Source organism: Xiphophorus hellerii, chromosome 20 (genome assembly GCF_003331165.1).
Source record: "Xiphophorus hellerii strain 12219 chromosome 20, Xiphophorus_hellerii-4.1, whole genome shotgun sequence".
NCBI classification, from domain to species: domain Eukaryota; kingdom Metazoa; phylum Chordata; class Actinopteri; order Cyprinodontiformes; family Poeciliidae; genus Xiphophorus; species Xiphophorus hellerii.
This window is the reverse complement of record NC_045691.1, coordinates 27,821,154-27,840,481: the sequence shown is the minus strand read 5'-3', so window position 1 is coordinate 27,840,481 and position 19,328 is coordinate 27,821,154. Positions and strand designations below refer to the sequence as shown.

The following is a 19,328-nucleotide window of genomic DNA, read 5'->3' as shown; positions in this document are numbered from 1 at the left end:
TACTTGGCTCATCTTTAAGTTGGTATCAGGACTATATGCCGATTTTTATGAAAGCATAAGCATGTCCTCTGACTCAGACTTATTAAACGCCCTCCAAAAAAATGTTGCACACTAATATTTCATTGGCTTTGACACGTCACAAGTTTTCTGTGCTATCGTTTCGATAAGCTTCTGATGTCACTCGCGCGGTGTGACGTCGCCTCCGCTCCTAATAAAGATAACTGAGTGAGCCTGAAATCTCATTTTGAACTTTGCTCATCCAGTTCCTGTTTTAAAGAAAAATCGGAATCGACCAAAATCCTTCTGGCCAGGTCTACTCTGATCGCCGCGTCTCTTAAAAACATTCCGTTTGCGTCGAACAGATTGGAAAAGTAAATGCAGTTAAAATCGTGGCAGCAGATAAACAAATGAAGAAAAATAGAACAAATGTTAGAGCACGTGGAAATTTACGCAGAGTCTACAAATCCACCACACTTTTTTGGTGCCGTCAATTGGGAGTTTATTGCAGATTTTTCTCAAAAATTGAAAAAAAAAAAATTCTTAATTGTGCTAAGCAGCTGCCTCAGTCTTAGATGATGTCAGATTATAGCCCATGATCTCTACAGCGAGTAATAAAAGGTCACATTTAAATAAAGCGCAAATATTTCCAGATTAGTCCCACAAACACGAAATCCTGGAGGGACTGAAAAGATGTTCAGTAACATCATTTAATTTTAAGAATTCATTGATATTTGAACGGTTTGTGATCAGTTTTTTTTTTTTTTTATCAATGCATTCTGGCCCATCCGGCCCTTTAAGAGCAGTCATGATCTTGATTTGGCCCAAAACCCCCAAAAAAGGTTCTTCTAGGAATCGAGCGAAAACTGCAGCTGTTGTCCATTTCTTGACATTTCTCCAGAGAAGGTGACGCCTTGTGGTTTCCGTGTGTTTCCCGCAGGCTGTTTGCAGGCAGCGTCCCGAGGATGGCCTTCATCAGCGTGGGAGGCTTCATCTTCCTGGGAGCGTACGAAAAGGTCCGCCGCGCTTTACTATAGCGGGGCTTCACGGCACTATCGCACACACACACACACACACACACACAGTGGACCCTCGGTGTCGCCGTGCAGCTTGGGGTACGCCACCAGCTCAGTGCCCCGAGGATTCGAAGCTGACTACATTACCCAGGATGCATTCCAGCATTGCTGGTGGATAACGTGGAAAAGACTCTAGCAGCATTTATGATTCTGTCCCGTCATTTTGGAATGGATTTTGGAATTAAAGGCTGTCTTTTATACTTCTTATGATTTTTTTTTTTCCCCCCGTCACACTCTAGACTTCGGTCCTGCAACGTTTAATGTCCGTTTGTTTAATGTTTTATCCATATTTTCTTCTCTCTGTTGAGCTCAGCCACCTGCGCAAAAGACCCACCCGGGAGACGCGGCGATATGTCACCGTTGTTACATTCCAACTAGAGCAAATCTGACCTCATCCCACCTACGAGAGCCGTATTTTTTTTTTCCCCCTGAGACGCCGCCAACAATAGAGCACTTTGTTGAATTAACAGGCCTGTGGGGTTTGATGTGGAGGCTCAGCTGCTCCACAGGATTCTTCATTACAGCTCGAGGTCTTTACCTGTCATGACTTTATTGTATTGTGAGGTGGAAAACATGGAAGGAACTGAAGGGAAGGGGGCGCAGATTTTTTTTATATTTTTTTTGAATGTGTTAATTTTGCTGGATTTAGATGGTGGAAAATGTAGGATGTCCTCTGAAAGTCTGCTTTAAACATATTTGGGGGTATTAGCATTTTAGCATCAAATTTTTAGCAAGAAATCAACTGCAGCTTGACTAGATCGTAAGTTAAACCCACAATGCATCAGTTCATACCTGCTGTTGTGCATGACGTAGGTTAGTAAATGAATATTTGCTTGGAGAATCGGCCACCAAAACTGGCTCTAGCAGCAGCTGCTCACATCCTTGTAGATCCCTGCCGATGTTCTTTCATTTCTGCAGATCAGATCGTGATGTTTTGCATTTTTTTTTTTTTTAAAGTCCTTTAGCCTACTTCATGCTGGCCTATTTCAGTAATTTTTTTTTTTTTGATTTGCTAATCGAAAAGATTGACCGGTCACAGACAAATAGGCCCGCCTGTGTTTTTCTTTGCTTGCCAATCTGAAACCGTTAAGGAGGCAAATACTTTCCCACAATGCCAGATTACTGCATCGATCTGGCATTTTTAGATCCCTAATACGCTGCTGCGATGACAAACGCGTCTGGGCTCTAAGCTGGTCACAAAAGAAAATTCCTGGACATTTTTCCTACTCGCGGCCCGGGCCAGGCATGTGGCTTTGATTCGGTCTGCGAAGGTTCCTGAGACATCGGCTGCAACTTGCGTGCACATTTCATGTCTGCGTTTGATCTCTTATTACAGCGGAGCGTCTGGTTTCTACCTCGCTCCCCGCAAAAGCAGGTTGTTGTGACAACGGTGGAGGGCGAGACACGCGGAAGGGGAGATTTCCCAGGTTTTGCGTGTATACGGTTGAAACCAACGTATCTTGTTTTGTCAGAATAAGAAAAAATTATTTGATGTTTATCATTTAGTAAATGGAAATCATTTTTGACCGATCTAAAACAAGAGATTTAACTTGAGACTGAAAAAAAAAAACCCTCTTTATGTAAACTTTAGGTTCCAACTGTATGTTAAAATTTAGTTTCTTATTTACAAGTTATATATAAGCACTTGCTTTGTTTACGTTCCGTTTCTCCAGGCTCTGATATTGCTTGGTTCAAAATAAGAGCAACAAATGTGTCCTGTGCGTCAGACGGAGGAAGGGGCGTGGTCACGTTTAAATGCAGGGGGACATTAAGGTGTTGGCGCCAGAGTTTTTTTCTGTCTTTCACGCGTCAGTGTAGAGAAAACCGAAAGGACGTGAAAGACAATCAGACCGTCACTGTGCTGCTGAGCAACAGTAGTCGGTGTGTGATTGGTGGAGGCCACAGCCTGGAGCCTGTCAGTCACCTGATGACAAATCATCCATCTGGAATGCACATCCTGAAGTCAACCTGCAGTCAAAAGCAGAAACGTCCAACAGGCCGCGGCTAGGAGAGGGTACAAAAATAAAAAACCCAATGCCTGCTGTCTTTGGAGCTGCGAGGAGCCATGGAGACATTCCTGCTGGAGGTTCAGCTTTGTTTCATGTCGCAGCGAGCGCTTCATTTGAACTGATGACTTCTGCATCACCACCGCAACAGGAGGGAGGAGATGAGGACCAAACGCCAACTCAGCTCGAAACAGGAACAAAAAAACCAAAAACAACAAAAAACAAAAAAACAGGCACGACACCGGTCATCATAGCAAAATGTGATTTTATTAGACACTTAAATGCCATGTTAGACACTTCACTGTTTTTTTTTTTATTATTATTTTAGCTTTGACATTGGTACAGACGCTTTGCTTCAATAAATTAGTCTCAGAACATGAACGGCACCTCGCTCTCTCTCTGTCTATCGTCCCTTTAGGGTGAAGGAGGGGGGAAAAAATCTCTGAGTGGTCTCGGAGGTAAAGTCACCTCTGGTAGGTGTAACAGGAGGACGATGTCCTCCGCTTTACCTCTGGTACTGAAACCCAATGAAACGGCTCCGACTGAACGTGGCCCGGTGTGTTCAGGGACTGTGGGAGAAGGCGGAGGGTGCCTGAACGCACCGATCCGAGTTTGGTTAGAGCGCATTTTCACAAGCTTCCCGGCGGTTCACAGCGTTTACCCTCAAGACATGAGGCGTATCTGAACTGCAGTGATGGAAGTGGGTGGAATACTGGCCTTTTTTTCTTTTTTGCTACAACAGGAAGATTACAGCAGTAACGTCATAAAATGAAGCCAAATTCGTGACCAAAGCACGATTGTAACTTTCAATTGTGAATGTGCCTTATGGGCTCAACGTCACGGACGGGGCGTGAACCCAACACACGGGACGCGGCATAGTGGACAGCGATAAAAACTGAAAACTTTTGGGGGAAAAATGTAAAAAGATTTTGTCGCTGTCTACAAGCTCGAAATTTAAGCGACTGTCGCGTCACTACGCTGGCTCCATAGATAATGAATGGAGAGGGAAAGACACCGCCTTCCGTGTGACGAGTAGAGATGCACCGATACTTCAGCTGGTGACTGGAATCGGCCGATTTTCATATTAGCCAATATTTCAAAATTGCCTTTGTTTTCCCTATTTATTAACACCAGGCTGTGCTGGCAACACTCCTTGGCATGGAAGTTGATACTGACATAAGACGCAAGACTGTTTATATATATAGGTGTTCGCTCACCTTCGGTAGGAAACCGAATGGAGTTCGCTGCTTTTTGGAAATCTCAGAGTTTCATCTTGGAACTCTAAAGATGTGCCAAATATTGGCCACTGATCGGTGCATCTCCATTTATATTCGGGGTCATTTTTGGCTTTTGCTGCTTCCAGGTGATGATAAAAGTTTCATGACATTTGTCACAATGTCACTAAATTCAACCACCCTGAGTGAACACATTAATCCTAGTAGGTTCAGAGCAGCTCTGTGGCAATCTGTAGCATAACGATATCAAACGGGTGGAAAAACATTGACGGCACATGTTCTGGTGACTCTGAAAAAAGTGCTCCACCCGGAGCAGGTTCCCCGTATCCCTATTGACAGGCGATGTGCACGGTCTGTTTCTGAAGAATTTAAAAAGTGCTTGAGCTGACTGACTGACCCACAAACGTACCGAAACGGTTTCACATCAAAGCTCTTCCTTCATACCGCAACAACGCACAGGAACTGTGTTTCTGTAAGGCCATAGCTGGTGGCGCTTTACAAAAAACTAAAAACATACCGTCAAGTGCAACCAAGTGTTTTGTTTGCGATAAAGGGTGTACCTGTATTATTATTTTTTAAAAGTTTCTTTTTAAAAAAAAAAAAAAAAATTAAATTAAAATCACAGGTTGAATCTTTGATCATGCAATAAGGCACTGCAGCTGGATGTTGGTAAAAGCTGAAAAAGGCTGTTTTCTTTTTCCCCTAACAATAAAAATATCACTTCTTTCTTTGCCATGCACATATATTCAAACACTCTTTTGAAAAAGTTATATAATATATAAGAAAACTCTTATGTACAGTCAAAAGTCCCACTGTATATTTCTCTTTTTTCCCCCTCTACTGCACATAATTACACTGTACAAGATTCTCTCTGTTTGCATGCTTCAAATGCAAGTCACATTATTATTTTTTTGGGGCGCTACAGTTCTTTCTTTAAACCGGTCACCTCCCAAATGAAGGTTTTAAACAATGTACAGCCGATACGCTCGGGCGGGACGCCACCCGCACAAGCTCCATCTTCAAACTCTGGACTCTCTCCCTATTGGTCCTCCCCGGAATCGCCGTGTCGGTCCTCGGATCCGGGAGGCTCGGGATCGTTCCCCTCGATGTGAGGTAGCAGTTTATTTCCCAGTGCAAAGAAAGAATTTTTTTTTTTTCTTAAAAAAAAAAAGTCCACATTTTGGGGCTTGATTCAGTGTCTGCTAGTCGCTGGCTCTCCTCAGGGGGGCGCTCTCATTCTGAGAGGCTCTGAGGGCGTGTCCGTTAGGCAGCAGAGTCTGCCTGAGCTCAGGCTCGCAGTCGGTGTCCGTGCGCAGGCGGCTCGTCCCGCCGGGCAGCTTCACCGGCTCGTGGAAGGAGTCGTCCTGCGACGGCGGGCCCGCCAACGCGTGTCCCGCCAACGCGTGTCCCGCCAACGCGTGTCCCGCTCTGCTGGCTGCGAGACAAAGACACACGGGAGGGAAAACGTCACGTCAACGACATCGACGGTGGCAAAGGCCAAGACAGAAGTATCACAAAGTAGAACAAATAGATTTGTAATTGTGTTGAGCCTATTAACTAAATATTTTGTAGAGACGCTTCATTTTTCTCCACCAAATAACTCGAGAGCATCTGCAAACGCCAAAGTTCCGATTCTTAATTGGATTTAGGATGGCAGGGCTTTGACTAGGCCACTCTGACACATAAATATGCTTTCATCTAAAGCTCCGAAGCCATTAGTGGCTTTCTAGATTTTCCACAATGGCTACACTTGATAAATGTGTTTTAAAATACGAAATACTGTAAAAAATAGTTTTACAGTTCTTTGTGGAGTAACTGAATTAGATTTTCACAGCAGAATGACACAAGTAATGACTTTTTAAAGTCTTTACTGGCAATTTGAAGACAAATTTCTTCTAGTCATCAGGTTGGAAATTATACATCTTCTCCAAATATCAAAACACCACAGATGGAAGTATATCCATCTATTTTTTTCTTTTTTTTTTTTAATAAAAAGTTTAGGTTTTTCTTCATTTTACAATACAAAATAAAATGGCGGTTCTTTAAAAATGACAACGAATTTCCTGTAGTGGATTTACTGGTCGTCTCTTCCACATAATGATCCTGGGCTGTGGCAGGGCTTGTGCATAAACCAATCATTCAGCTTCAGGAAACTAAGGGAGTGGAATGTGAGCACAGAGCTGCGCCGACATGCAGAGGTGAGAATCGGCATTCGAAAGCCAATTCCAATCACATGACTCCCCGGCTAAATCCCAGCGCAGGCCTGCACACGCAGCCGCAGGAGTCTGGCGGCGCGGGGAGGTTTTTATTTCAGCGTTTTTTGGTTGTTTTTTTTTTTCTCTCATGTCCTGAGGGACTCTGGTCATGCAGTAATAACTCACAACCAGATGCAAATTGACAAGGACTCCTGAGTTTCTCTTCAGTTCTCTATGAGCTCACCTGATGTAAGCGATATTCCTGTGAGAGAGTAAAGATTCAGGAATTCAGCTAAATTTATGGCTTACTGTTGACTTCTTTTTTTTTCTTTTGATTTTCCTCCAAGCAATGAGAACAACCCCCCCCACCCCAAAAAAACCCATCCCAGATCTGCACACGAACCTTTTCGCTCGTCGTGACTCCTCTCTATCGTGTCGTGATTTTTGGGGAAAGTGGATCCTTGCGTGTCCTTTCGGTTTCCGCGGGGAGTGCCGTTGCAGAGCGGAGCGGCTACGTGCGACCCCGTGCCCCTCGGTTCCCCCGGGTTACACTGAGAGTAGCGCGGGGGCCCCAGCAGCTGCTGCTGCTGGTACTCGGCGCCCCGAGCGAGGCCGTATCCGTGGGCCAGGTAGTCGGAGTCGTTGGAGTAGCTGTTGCCGGTCTCCATGCAGTCTGTGCACACCACCGCTCCGTCGAAACCTGCAGCCGCGGAGGAGGGAGATAAATCATTTGAAGGCAGTAAATCGTGTTAAGAGTGTCTGTTGGTAGTTATTTACGACTCTGAGCAGGCTTTCAGAGACACCGGAGGCTGCTGGCAGAACAAATATTTGGAGTAGCGAGGCAGCGGTGGGGGGACTGATGGGTACCTGAGACATCCACGACATGCCCGTTGGGCTGCGGTCCACCTCCGGCTTCCACGCGGATGCACACGTCCTGCCGCTCGGACAGCGTGCCCTGAGACGACAGGTAGCTGGGGACGTCCGGAGGGACGATCGTCTCGTCTGGAGCGAATAAACGGAGACGTTAGAAACCGGAATCAATCAGGATCCTCTTTGGTTCTCGGTTCTGAACTCACCCGTGTTGGTCACGCTGCACTCTTCACTCTTCTTCCTCGTCTGGTAGATGATGCAGACCCACACCAGCGACGTGGCCACGATGCTCGTCACCACGGCGATGACGATGATGCCGATGATGAACATGCTGAGGCCCGCCGGCTGCGCACACGAGCCCCTGCGCTGCGTCACAGCCAGCTGGCTGTGGGCGCGCTCCGTGCCCAGTGTGTTGGACATGAGGCAGGTGTAGCGTCCGGCGTCCTCCGCCACGGCGGCGCTGATGACCAGCAGCTGGTTGCCTGGGGTGAAGTAGTGCCGGTCGGAGGGTCGCAGCGGCTGGTCGTCACGCAGCCAGGTGATGCGTGGGGGCGGACTGCCAAGGGCTTTGCACTGCAGCGCCACCGTGTCGCCCACCGCCACGCTGCGGTCCTTCATTTCCTGTGCCAGATAGGGAGTCTCTGGAGAACAAGGAAGGAGGAAGGGGGTTGGAATTTGATGCCGTTTTTTTTTCTCCAGTTACCAAATTATATATGACTCAGAATAGCAGGGTTAATTTTAAGATCTTAAGTTTCCTTGGGTGAGGGTGCCGCTGTCACAGATGACAAGATATTAGTCAGAAAGCAACACAGGAAGCGTCAACATTTAGTCTCTCAGCAACAAGAACATTGACTTAAACTCCAACTTGTGGCCTTTTGGATATTTCACAGTGGCTCTCGTTGACTTAACTAAAAACCGTGAAGAATGAGTAAATAATTGCACAAAATGTCCACCATAGAATGACTGTAAACATCTACAATTCCTTAGATCTATTTTTCCTGTCATTAGGGTGGAGACTGCACCAGCATCAACCACAGATACTTTATTTTCTAATATTTTATTCTGGAACTGAGACATTCATAAATGTATAAATAACACTTTTTTATATTCTGACATATTTCAATTTCTCATTTACTTGTGTATGATTTTTTTTTTTACAAATCTGGCAAAAAAAATTTGAAAAATTATCCCACATTTTTCTTTCTGACAGGTTATATTTTCATATTTAACCTGTCAACTTTTGACTGTGTAACTTAATAATCTGTAGTAAACTGAATAATTGGCGCCCCAACTGAATAATCAGCACACCACATCTGGTTTTGTTACATTTATATCAGCATGCTGTAAATTAAACTGTACCCTTTATTATTTTTTGTATATTTTACAACCCTAAAGTTTAGTTTTCTCAAAAGGTCATGTAGTGTTTTGCAGCTCTAAAAAGGTTTTCTGTAGCATCACTAGGGGGTAAAATGGCTCTTTGGGTTGTAAAGTTTGCAGACTCCTGATCCAGACCCCAAGTCTGCTTAAATACTACTGGTCAACTCCAGGAACTCAGCTGATTTAAACAAACGCCACCATTACCGGTAAAACATTGTGCCAGGATTGTGCCCTGTCCTGGCACAATTTCTGCAGAAATTGAGCTGAAAACATTCTAAGGTTTCTGCTCCATATTATTACAGTAGAATAGTGGCAGGATCCCAGAGAAAAGCCCCGTCTCATTCAACAACGTTCCTCCTGCATCTCATCGACTGTGGCATCAGTTAACGTTTTATCACAACACACTAACAAGATTTCCTCTGCGGGAGAATCCTCTGTGGAACAATGCAGCCAGTGTGTCTCTGAGTGACTTTTACATTCTGGAGAATGAGCTGCATTGAATTCGGTGCAAGAGAGAGAGAGAGTGAGTGTGTGTGGGGGTGTGCGTGTGTGTGTGTGTGTGTGGGTGTGGGCGTGGGTGCGTGTGAGAGGGTCAGCCTCTCAGACTCGACACTTCCCCTCACGGTGGGATATACAGATTAAGAGATCTCACTTAACCCACTTCAGCCTCCCCAATTTTTCTTCTATCTATACTTTCTCCATCTCCATCAATCCCCCCTCCTCTCTTTTTGTTTTTTTCCCCCTCTAGTCCTCCCCTCCCCATACATACCAGTTCTCCTTTGCTTCACCCCTCCTCTCCTCCCCCCATCTTTCTTTTCCAGACAGGGGCCCCTCGACTGCAGCCACCATCCCCCTGCACCAACCCAAACATCACAGATTCGGCACACAGGCTCTGTTGATTCAGTGTTTTGCGTTGCAGGGTAGATTAGCAGAGAAGGCTAACCTAAATCTAAAAGTTTGAGAATAATAGTTTTTTTTATTTTCTTTTTTTGCTTCAGGGGGCTGCATTGCTCATCTAATCACAAAGATGTTGTGTGTGCGCTGCGCTGCTTACAGGAGTGAAGTCTGTTTTGTTTGCTGAGTAAAACAACCAATAAACTGGGAGCAGTGAGGCCTGCAGCGAGGTAGTCCCTCCCACTGAGAGGAGAGAAGGGGGTGGGAATGCCTAACAAACGCCCCTCTGTGAGAACCCCCCCCTATCACCATCCACACTCTGACCCCTATCCACGACCTCTGCCCCCTGACCCGCAGCACGGCCGCAGCTGCCGAGAAAAGAAAAATAAAAAAGCTCCTCATTCTGACCGATTCCCAACCGAGCGCCCGGCTATTTCCACACGTCGCCGTGGGAAACCTCTTACCCAGGACGGTGAGAGTGGCGTTGGCCGACACGGTGCCTGCCGTGTTCTTGGCCGTGCAGCTGTACACGCCCATGTCCTCGGACTTCACGTACGTGATGAAGAACACGTCGTCGTCGGGCATGACGTGCATCCGGCGCTCCCGGGCGGCGGGGAAGTCCGTGCCGCCATCTTTCTGCCAGGCGATCTGGGGCGCCGGGTGGCCCTCGGCGGCGCACTCCAACCTGGCGGTGTGGCCCGTGCGGATGGTGCTGTCCCTGGGAGTCTTCAGGAAAGACGGCAGGACTGTGGAGAAAGGAATAATCAATGCCGTTTTGTAGGTTTTCGTTCCGAGATCTACTCTGAGCAGAACTTTTACTTCAGAATTTAATGGCAGATGTTAAAGATTATCGAGCGATTCACTTCTTTTTCCAGATGTTCTTGGACTTTGTACCCAAAATCTTTTAGCAGAATTCTACAGGAAACTGTTTTTCTCCAAGATATTTGTACTAGAAATGCTCCGAACACTGATTTATGGTATATTAGTGTAATAAGAACAGCATTCAAAATATTTCTGTCTAGCCTTCCTCCTGGGATCTGTCATTAATTATTAATGTAAGAAGCAGAGGTGACATGAGATCAGTCACTGTAAAAGAGGATTATTTTACAACCAAGTGATGATGGAGATAACATTTTAAAGTGTCTTTAATACTAAACCACAAATACTAAAAGAGCCCAGCTAGCGTAGCAACCTTCTACCCCCTAGAGATTGTGGCTCATTTTATTAAGTTAATTCTGCATGTTCTGTTTAAAGTTAAAAGTTGGAAAGAATAACTTTTATTATTAGCTCTTATCTGCTAAAAGTCTTGCTCTCTCTTGCTTTTTGGCAGCCTAAGTAAACTGCTGACGTATTTGGAAATCTAATCCAATAATACTCTTTTTTTTTTGCTTCTGCTGACTTGATCTTAAACTCCTCACTTATACTGACAAGAGCTACTTTTAGGGTTTCTTCACACCTGATTCAAAAATGCAACCTTTGTAGCATTTTCAGCTAGCGCGGTTTGCTTTCTCACTGCAACGAAAGACCTATTCACCTCCTTCCCTGTGGTGGCGCTGCACCAACAACTACTTAAGAAAGCAACAGCAACGCCTCTGAAAAAGACGTGGGCTCAAAATGGAGTAGCGTCAGATTTTAGCGGTTGCAGAAGATCATGAGCCATTTCTCCCGATAGTGTTTCAGACTCACACAATTGTTTTGGTTGTCTTTAACCAGACAGAAAAAAACAAGCTACATGTTCAGCGGATTTCTGGTTTGTACACAAAGACAAATAGTACAAATAAATACTAGTGCGGCAATTCTGTAAAACTTCATTTTCAGAAAGATGGTCAGGAACCTTCTATTGAAATACAGCCAAATTTATTGATTAGCAAGTTCATGCTAGAGTAGATGGTGGCCAAGGAAGAGACAATTAATTTGAGCGAAAGCTTACCAAACAAAGATTAAAAGTATTCTACAGTTTTTCTGTGTTCTAGAAATAATTTCCCTTCCGCGTGATCAATCCTGCAACAACAACGTACCGTTGACGACAACTTGAGCCTTGCTGGAGTAGGTGGAGCCAAAGTGGTTGGTGATGATGCACTGGTAGCGGCCCTCATCGGCGAAGGTGGCACGCCGCAGGTGCAGGATGGTGGTGTACTCCATCACGCCTCCTGTGAAGGCCGCCGTGTCGGGCGTGTCGCCCTGAGTGCGCACATGCGCGAAGTTCTCCATCTCGCCGTGGCGGAGCAGCTCCTGGTCTTTGCGCCAGGCGAACGTCATGGGGGAGGAGCTGCTGCTCGCCGCCGTGCAGGTGAGACGCAAGTCGCTGCCGAGCACCGTCACCGTGTTCTCCGGCTGGACTGTGATCTGAGGCTTGGGAAGGTCGTCTGGACAGAAGCGGTCGTTCAAAAAGCAGGTCAGGAAACATATGGCGGCATGTGGGAATGACCAAAAAAAGCGCACACTTGAAAAACCTAGCTTACCACACACAAAGTTGTTTTGGGGCGCTTCAAATATGCTGATTCCCTGCAAGCTCACTGGGTGGGCACAGGTGGCGTTTACACCCGCCTGTAGGCCATGGATGTGCAGCCAGACAGGCAACCACTGGAGCTGGCAGTCACAGAGGAAACTGTTGCTCAGGATGAGACTAGAGGAGAGCAGAGCACACTAAATCACCTTTAAGATTATCTACGCAAACGTTTTAAAACCTTGTCATTTTCCTTCCTCTTCATAACTGTGCATGACTTTCCATTGGCAGGGTCTTCCCCAGTGCATTATAAGCCTGGCGGGCCACCAGGCTTCACTTGCTAAGCTTTGCTTGCTTTATTTATTTTAGGGTTTTTTAAGACTTTATAGTTGGTGTTTAGGTATTGTTGGTCAAGTCTTCCAATAGCACGTAGTTACATAATGATATTTTCAAATTTCTTCTCAGCTTTATACAATTTTTAACTCAAAAACACAGAAAGTTGCAGGATGAGCTCAAGCTTCCCTACCACCAGGCTTAGCTAGTTTCATGGGCAAAACCCTGCATTGGTGTATCATTAAATCTTGATAAAACATCTTGAATTTTGTTGTAACATGCAAAAAAAAAGAAGCTCAATTTGGGTGAATTGTATATAATGTGAAATTATATAAAACAATGCTCCCACTCACAGGCTTTTGAGGTTCCTCATCTTGCTGAACGCATCAGGCTGGATAGAACGGATGGCGTTGTCACCCAAGTTCCTGTCAACACGGAGGAAATTGGCTAAATCAGGTGTGTGACGGTTTTACGCTAAGGTGGAGATATTGAGGGTTTTTTTCAAATGCAGGTTAGCTCTGACATTCGTTTAACAAAATCCTTAAACAAAAAGTCTGATAGGGATTCTGTTTTTACAGCAGAGCTCACCATATGCTCAATAGCTTGTTCCCAGGCAAGGAGGGGAAAAAAAAAAAACAGATCCAGGCAGAGATTGAGCTAGACTAACGAGACAGAGGCAGCTGGCTGCTCTGTCTTCTCCTTTTACAAAGACCCTATTAAATTGCTAGCAACCTCGCCTCTGCCAGCTACTTTTAGGCAATCTCTGCTCCCCCGCCCTCCCTCTGCTGGTCTTTACGCCCAGTCGTTCTGCTGTGGGGTACTCACAGGTGTTCCAGGGTCTCCAGGCCGGCGAAGGCTTTCTTGGCCACCGATTTGATCTTGTTTCTAAACAAAGTCCTGCCGTCGCAGAACACGCAGGGTGTCAATTGATGGAGGGAGGGGAAGAAGAGGTGGGAAGAGAGAGAGACGCACAATTAGAGAGGGTGGGTCTGATGAAAAGAAAAAGGACTGGGGGAGCTGGAAATGTGAACTGGGTAAAGCTTAGACAGGAGGAATTGCTTTTCAAAGACAACTTTATCTGTTTTGTAGGTGAGACCATCTTTTAAATCGATAAATTGATTCTATCAATTAATAGTTTTCTGTTTATGAAGATTGAATTTTCGGAAAACTCCCAGGAAGGATGAATGAAATAAAAGCAAATTTTTTTAAAATATTTTCTGTAATTTCCTAGAAGATAGAAAAAAACCCATCAGATATGTATTCGATCTAGTACCACAAGTGGAACAAATCTGTTTTTTGCTTTTGTTTGTTTGCATGGAAAGATCAGAATTGAGCTGTTCAGACTGCCATGGAAAAGTTGGACATGCACCGGAATATATGGGAATATATAATGTAAACGTATCTTGCTTAAAATCAAAATAAATAAAAAAAACAATGTTGAACATTATGCAAACCGAAAAACAGAAAATGTAGCCCTCACCGCTAATGAACAACTTTTTTTTGCAGACAAAAAAGATAGGAAAAAAAAAAAAAACCTGGCTAAAACGGTATGAAAAAAACTGCCAATTTTATTTTTAAGCCATATCGACCAGCCCTACCATCTGTCCTTTTTCGTTCCACCACTAAGATACTGAGAAGTTTGTGGCTATAATAAGACAAAATGTGGAAAGGATCAAGAAGAAGGAAGGCATTTGCAAAGCACCATATGCTGGACACTTTGAAGTCCTCTTCTTGTTCCCCTTCTACATTTTCTTTTTCCCATGGCTCGCTTTGACAGCTTTGGGACACAGAGGACTGCTTCCGCCAACGGTACGACAAAAAAAACAAACAAAAAAAAAAGGGGGCAGGGTCAGAGGGCGGGGCAGGCGAGGCGTTTGATGTTTGATGACTGAATACGGCCCTCGATTTCACCCTCTCCCGGCTCCCAACAACAGACAGTGGGAATGAGGGGAGCAGAGGAACGGAGAGCCACAGAGCAGAAATAGAAATGAGCCTATTGGGGGAGTGAACCCCTGCCAGCTGGAAGAAAAGCCCTTTCTCTCCACATTTCTTGGGCTCTTTCTTTTGGCAGTGCTCACACTGGGAACCATCTTGGCTGGACGTCGTCTTTTCATCCTGCAGGTTGATGATTGCTTGCCTAGCGCCACAAAGACTTCTGTCTCGCTCCAATTTCACAAATCGCTAACTTGATATAGAACAGCTCAGTTATAGGCAAAGAAACTCGTACAACTTTCACACATAACTAGAGAGATGCACCTGAATGTTATGGCTAACTGAACTCCTCGGCATGCGCTCGACATCTACAGCATCCTATCAACAATCTAATTATTCAACATCTCTTTGTTAAAACAGATTCACACCCAGAAGTTGCAGGACATCATCCCTCGAGGATTAGAGCTCCACAGGGCAGTCGCTGGCACTGAAGCCAAACATCAGTCAGCGGCCTTCTCCTGTTATTATACTGTTCCGCCATTATTAGACCAAGGAGCTAATTACCAGAGGATACTCTGAAAGGAAGCTCTGGAGCATCATGATCCAAATTGTGGAGGATTACACTCTCGAAGTCCTGAACAAACCAGGAACCACTATCATCACTTGGATATCTCGTTTGTTTCCAGGTTTTGGTGATAGAATAAGGGTGTCTTCATACCTGATTGTCTGGTAGACTGAGTTCGATTGGGGACCAAAGTTGTTACATTTTCAGCTGGTTCCGCTTTCACACTGAATTGAGTCAAACAATCCAACTGTCTACCCCCCGTCTGTGGTGGCACTGCACCGAGAACTTCTCGAACAAAACAAAACAAAAACCTCCAAAGAAGACATGAGCCAAAATCCTTCTTCACAAATTGTAAACAAAAATAAGAGTAGTGCCAAATTTTGGTGGTTGTAAGATTTCTGTTTTGTCTTTGGTAAAAGCCATTTCTCCCGCTAGCGCTTGATTCTTGCATTTGTTTTGGTTGTATTTACCCAGAATGCCTTGCACTAATGTGTACTTCCTGCTTTTTTGCGTTCAAACGAACCGAGACCTAGGTTTTTAGGTGAACCAGAGTTTGATTGTGCATTCACACCTCCCCCAAAAAACCAGACAAACAAACTAGAGTTCAGTTAAAGTGGACCAGACAGGGTTAGTGTGAATGCACCCTAACGTATGAGGGTTTTACGGTTCTAAAAAAAGTAGTTGGAAGTGAAGAGTAAGTAAGGACTTGGATGGACACTTTCAATTTGAACAGAAACATTTTTTCTGTTCTCCTGTTTTCAAAGAAGAGCAGAGAGAGTCTCAGGACAATGGAGTGAAATGGAGGGGGTGGGAATGAATGTGGGGAAGCTACTCACAGCTTGTTGAGCTTGTCCAATCCAGTGAAGGCCCCGTTGGTGTCCTCTATTGTGCCAGAGATGTCGTTATGGTCCAACTCCCTGCAGAGAGAAGGAGAGAAGAGAGGGGGGGTAAGAAGGACCAAAAGGAAATGGACGAGGATGGGGGTCTCTCTACAGGGAAGAGTTTCCCAGCCCTGAAAGTTATGGTTGCCTGCTCACCCACGCTCCGACCCTCCTCCCCCCCATCGGCACCTGGCCTGAAGAGCCCCTCTGCTGCTCTGCTCTGCCAACTGAGCAAATTCTTTCCTTCAAGAGGGATGGAGAAGTGCGTGTAAGGACGCAAGCCCCCAATGCAAGGGAGCGTATGTTTAATTCATGATGGCATGGAGGGGACTGGCGAGAGCACAATGCCTCGTCGGAGGCGGGCAACTGGGAGTAATGGTGGCAGGTAGGGTACGACCAAGACTCTTAATGGCGGTAGGGGGCTAAGCTTGGCCAGGGTCAGGCAGATAGACAATAGAATCAATAGAAAAGAGGGACTTCTTTTACAGCACATTGGGAGCTTGTGAATGCATCTGTGAGGTGCAACAAACTCTCAGATGAAGTCATCGCTGAGGAGAAGCCACGACTTGCCCCTTCCACATGAAGATCAAGCACATCAAACTTGGAGAACTCCTCTGAATCGACAAAGGCCTTCCTCCGACTTGAGAAACCCCTTTGAGGCTGATGGTCAGCTGCACCTCCTTCTCCCTTTACTATCCAAGCATCTTTTATTCATCCCTCTCCCCCCTCCGTTTCTTTTCAGCCTCCACTGGCTGCTGCCTTTGGTATGGGGCTCGTCTAGGCCTGCCAATTTCCAACACTTTCTGGCTGGCTGGATCTGAATCGCCGTTGCCTTGTTAAAGCAAAGCCAGGGGTGGGTGGGTGAGCCGTCGTGGAACTGAGGGACCGGCAGAAAAAGGGGGTGGGCCCCAATGAGCCAGCGACCCCCGTGGCCGAATTAGAGGGCAGGCTGGCTTGTTTAGAGCTTTCACACCCCGATGTGGGCTCCAGCCCCATGCCAGCACAACCAGCAGCACATACCCAATTAAAGCTCCCCCAGCTCTTTTTCAGAGCCCTGCCTATGCCTGTCCTCCCCTGCACTGATTAGATTAGGCCTGTCTCAAGAGACAAAGAGGGCAGAGGTTTGGACAAGGAAAGGAGAGTCTTCAAAAACATCCTGCAAAATTAAAAATGGAACAGAAAAGTATTCGTACCTTTGGTATTTTCTCCCACTTTTTCATGTTACGAGTGCAAACTTGTATTTCATTGGGAGGTTTTTGCGTAACACCTCTTTTTGCTGCATCAGCTCGTTTGGGGTATGTTTTCACAAGCTTTGCACAGCTAAGTACTTTTTGCCCATTCATCTTTGCAAAATAGCTGTAAACATCAATTCACATGTTTGCACAGAACTGTATTTAGGGGTATTGCATTAAAAAAAGGGACTAAATGTAGATTTTATACATGTAACTTTTTTCTTACACTTCTGAATAATAGGTCTATTACAGGGGTCTGACACCTACGTGGCTTTTTAAACCCTCTAACTTTGGCTATTAGTAAATTTGACCAAATTACTATGTATTGAGTAACTTTTAAAAATGTATGGGCAATAAATATATGCCTTTGCAGTTTCTCAGATGTATCTCTAATACATCTCTTATATGTACTGAATGTTTATGTGAAGTATTTTTTTTCCCTTTAGGTTGCAAAGTACAAGGAGTAAGCCTGTCACGATAACAAATTTTGCTGAGCGATTGTCTCAAAAATTATTGCGATAAACGGTAATATTGTTTGAAGACCTTTTTACATCGATTTAATGGAAATTACGTAATAATGCATGCGATTTCCTGCCAAAGATAAATACACTTTATTTTCAAAAGAACACTTAACACTGGAATTGATAAACAAAATAAACAAAACAACCAAAAACAAAAATAAAATGGATTCTCAGTCTCCATTAATAAAAAATGTACTTGAATAAAACCTAAACAACATAAAGCCAAAGTGGAAATAAATACTGCATTCACCAAAAGAGTGCAGATTATGAAGTCTGTATATTATGTTGCCCTTCAGTAATAATTAGATCTAAATAGAGAAGATGGGCACATCGACTACCTGATGCAATAGTTCACACTACACGATTTTTTGCCCCGATTTTCCCCTTACGACAATCTTAGAGTGTTAGGCGTTCTAAGATTGTTGCTTACGATTTCGTAAGCGCTCATCCTGTAGCGTGTGGTGTGTTACGGTAGATCGTTGTGGCCGCTCCGATCTAAATCGGGTTTTCCCCGACTGGGAGCTTAACGCAGCCTGTTGAATGTGACAGGTAGCCAATCAGAAAGCGCGGATTCTCCTCCAGCTTTCTGAGGGGAAATTACAGAGGGGAATCCCAAACAGCTGACACGGTGCAACCCAAAGTCCAGCGGACATTGGAGATGATATGTGGAAACAACATTAATGTTTATTCAACATTTCGTGCAAAGAATATAGAAATGACAAGAGGAGGAGTTGGAGCGAAATTGCTACCGCAGATGATAAACCTGGTAACTTTTCAGCTGTTCTTCGTTAACGTGGCGTAAATAGGTTATAATGATTTTCATTCAGTCAGGACTTTACGCTGACACTAGCCACATGCATTGCAGGTAGATTGTAGTAAAGCATTGATTGATGCCTGGTTTTAAAATTAGTTAACTGAACTTGTAGCCATTATTTTGTGCCCATTGTTAGACACCACACGGCAGGAACGAACCCGATCGAACCGTTATACCAAGGATTTCTGTCGGCTAATGTGTGGTCTGTCAGGTTTTGAAAATGGACCGACAATCGGCCGACAGCTCTAAGATCGTGCAGTGTGCGCTGGGCTTTACACTAAGGAAATGAGGAAGGGAGGATCAGTGGAGAGCACCGGAGTTGAGCCTTTTTTCATTCAGTGTCATCAACAGAAAGAGAAAAAGGCCGGAAGAGACGATAAAGCCGATAATTAAAATGAGGTTGATAGTTTTAATTTATCGTACGATTAATTGATTTATCGTTTATTGCGACAGGCCTAACAAGGAGTATTATTTTTAATATCTATTTGAAATTTGAAGGTTCTATGAAAAAATGCAATAGTTTACTTTTATGGAAACATTTGACAATTTGTAAAAACTGGTTATTTTGCTTTGAACGGTCAAATATGCAAATCGAATGCAAAAATGACTCAGTGTTGTAAAGGGTGCTGACCTCTGCCTGTCCTATGACGTAACATCCTCATAAAATATATTAAGATTTGTGGCTGTAATGTGGAAAAGTATATGGGGTAGGAATACTTTGGCAAAGCGCATTAAGTGTTTTTCATGAGATAACACGCAGGGATAATAGAACAAGCAGAAGATAAAAAAACCCCAGACAAATAAAGGAAAATATGGGTGATTAAACACCAGAAATAAAAACATGGGAAAAGAGCCTAGAGCTCATCAAAACTGCTCGTCTCTTCCCTCTGTGACCAGTAAACAAGCCCCCAGTGTGTCACAGAGAGAAAGAGAGAGAGACCAGTGTTTGGCAGA

The 19,328-nt window shown here is 44.7% G+C and overlaps 2 protein-coding genes across 6 annotated transcripts in view; one reads left to right on the top strand and one right to left on the bottom strand.

Annotated features, from left to right (window-relative positions):
* Positions 1-3,096, top strand: part of slc25a26 (solute carrier family 25 member 26) — an 86,129-nt gene extending 83,033 nt beyond the window's left edge. For 3 of the 4 annotated variants that reach the window (XM_032550597.1, XM_032550599.1, XM_032550602.1), the window contains one exon: positions 938-3,096. In XM_032550597.1, coding sequence (XP_032406488.1) covers positions 938-1,209 — 272 coding nt within the window. In that variant the 3' untranslated portion in view covers positions 1,210-3,096. The remainder of the gene's footprint in view (positions 1-937) is intronic. The other variant, XM_032550600.1, reaches the window with a different exon arrangement.
* A 709-nt stretch (positions 3,097-3,805) lies between these two features.
* The window catches only part of lrig1 (leucine-rich repeats and immunoglobulin-like domains 1), a 47,233-nt gene continuing 31,710 nt past the window's right edge, over positions 3,806-19,328 (bottom strand). The window contains exons 9-19 of one of the 2 annotated variants that reach the window (XM_032550596.1): positions 15,763-15,843; positions 13,255-13,326; positions 12,783-12,854; positions 12,113-12,276; positions 11,669-12,016; positions 10,115-10,396; positions 7,586-8,020; positions 7,377-7,511; positions 6,913-7,209; positions 5,742-5,749; positions 3,806-5,711 (exon numbers count right to left, since the gene is read on the bottom strand). In XM_032550596.1, coding sequence (XP_032406487.1) covers positions 5,517-5,711; positions 5,742-5,749; positions 6,913-7,209; positions 7,377-7,511; positions 7,586-8,020; positions 10,115-10,396; positions 11,669-12,016; positions 12,113-12,276; positions 12,783-12,854; positions 13,255-13,326; positions 15,763-15,843 — 2,089 coding nt within the window. In that variant the 3' untranslated portion in view covers positions 3,806-5,516. Of the gene's footprint in view, positions 5,750-6,912; positions 7,210-7,376; positions 7,512-7,585; positions 8,021-10,114; positions 10,397-11,668; positions 12,017-12,112; positions 12,277-12,782; positions 12,855-13,254; positions 13,327-15,762; positions 15,844-19,328 lie in introns of both variants that reach the window. The other variant, XM_032550595.1, reaches the window with a different exon arrangement.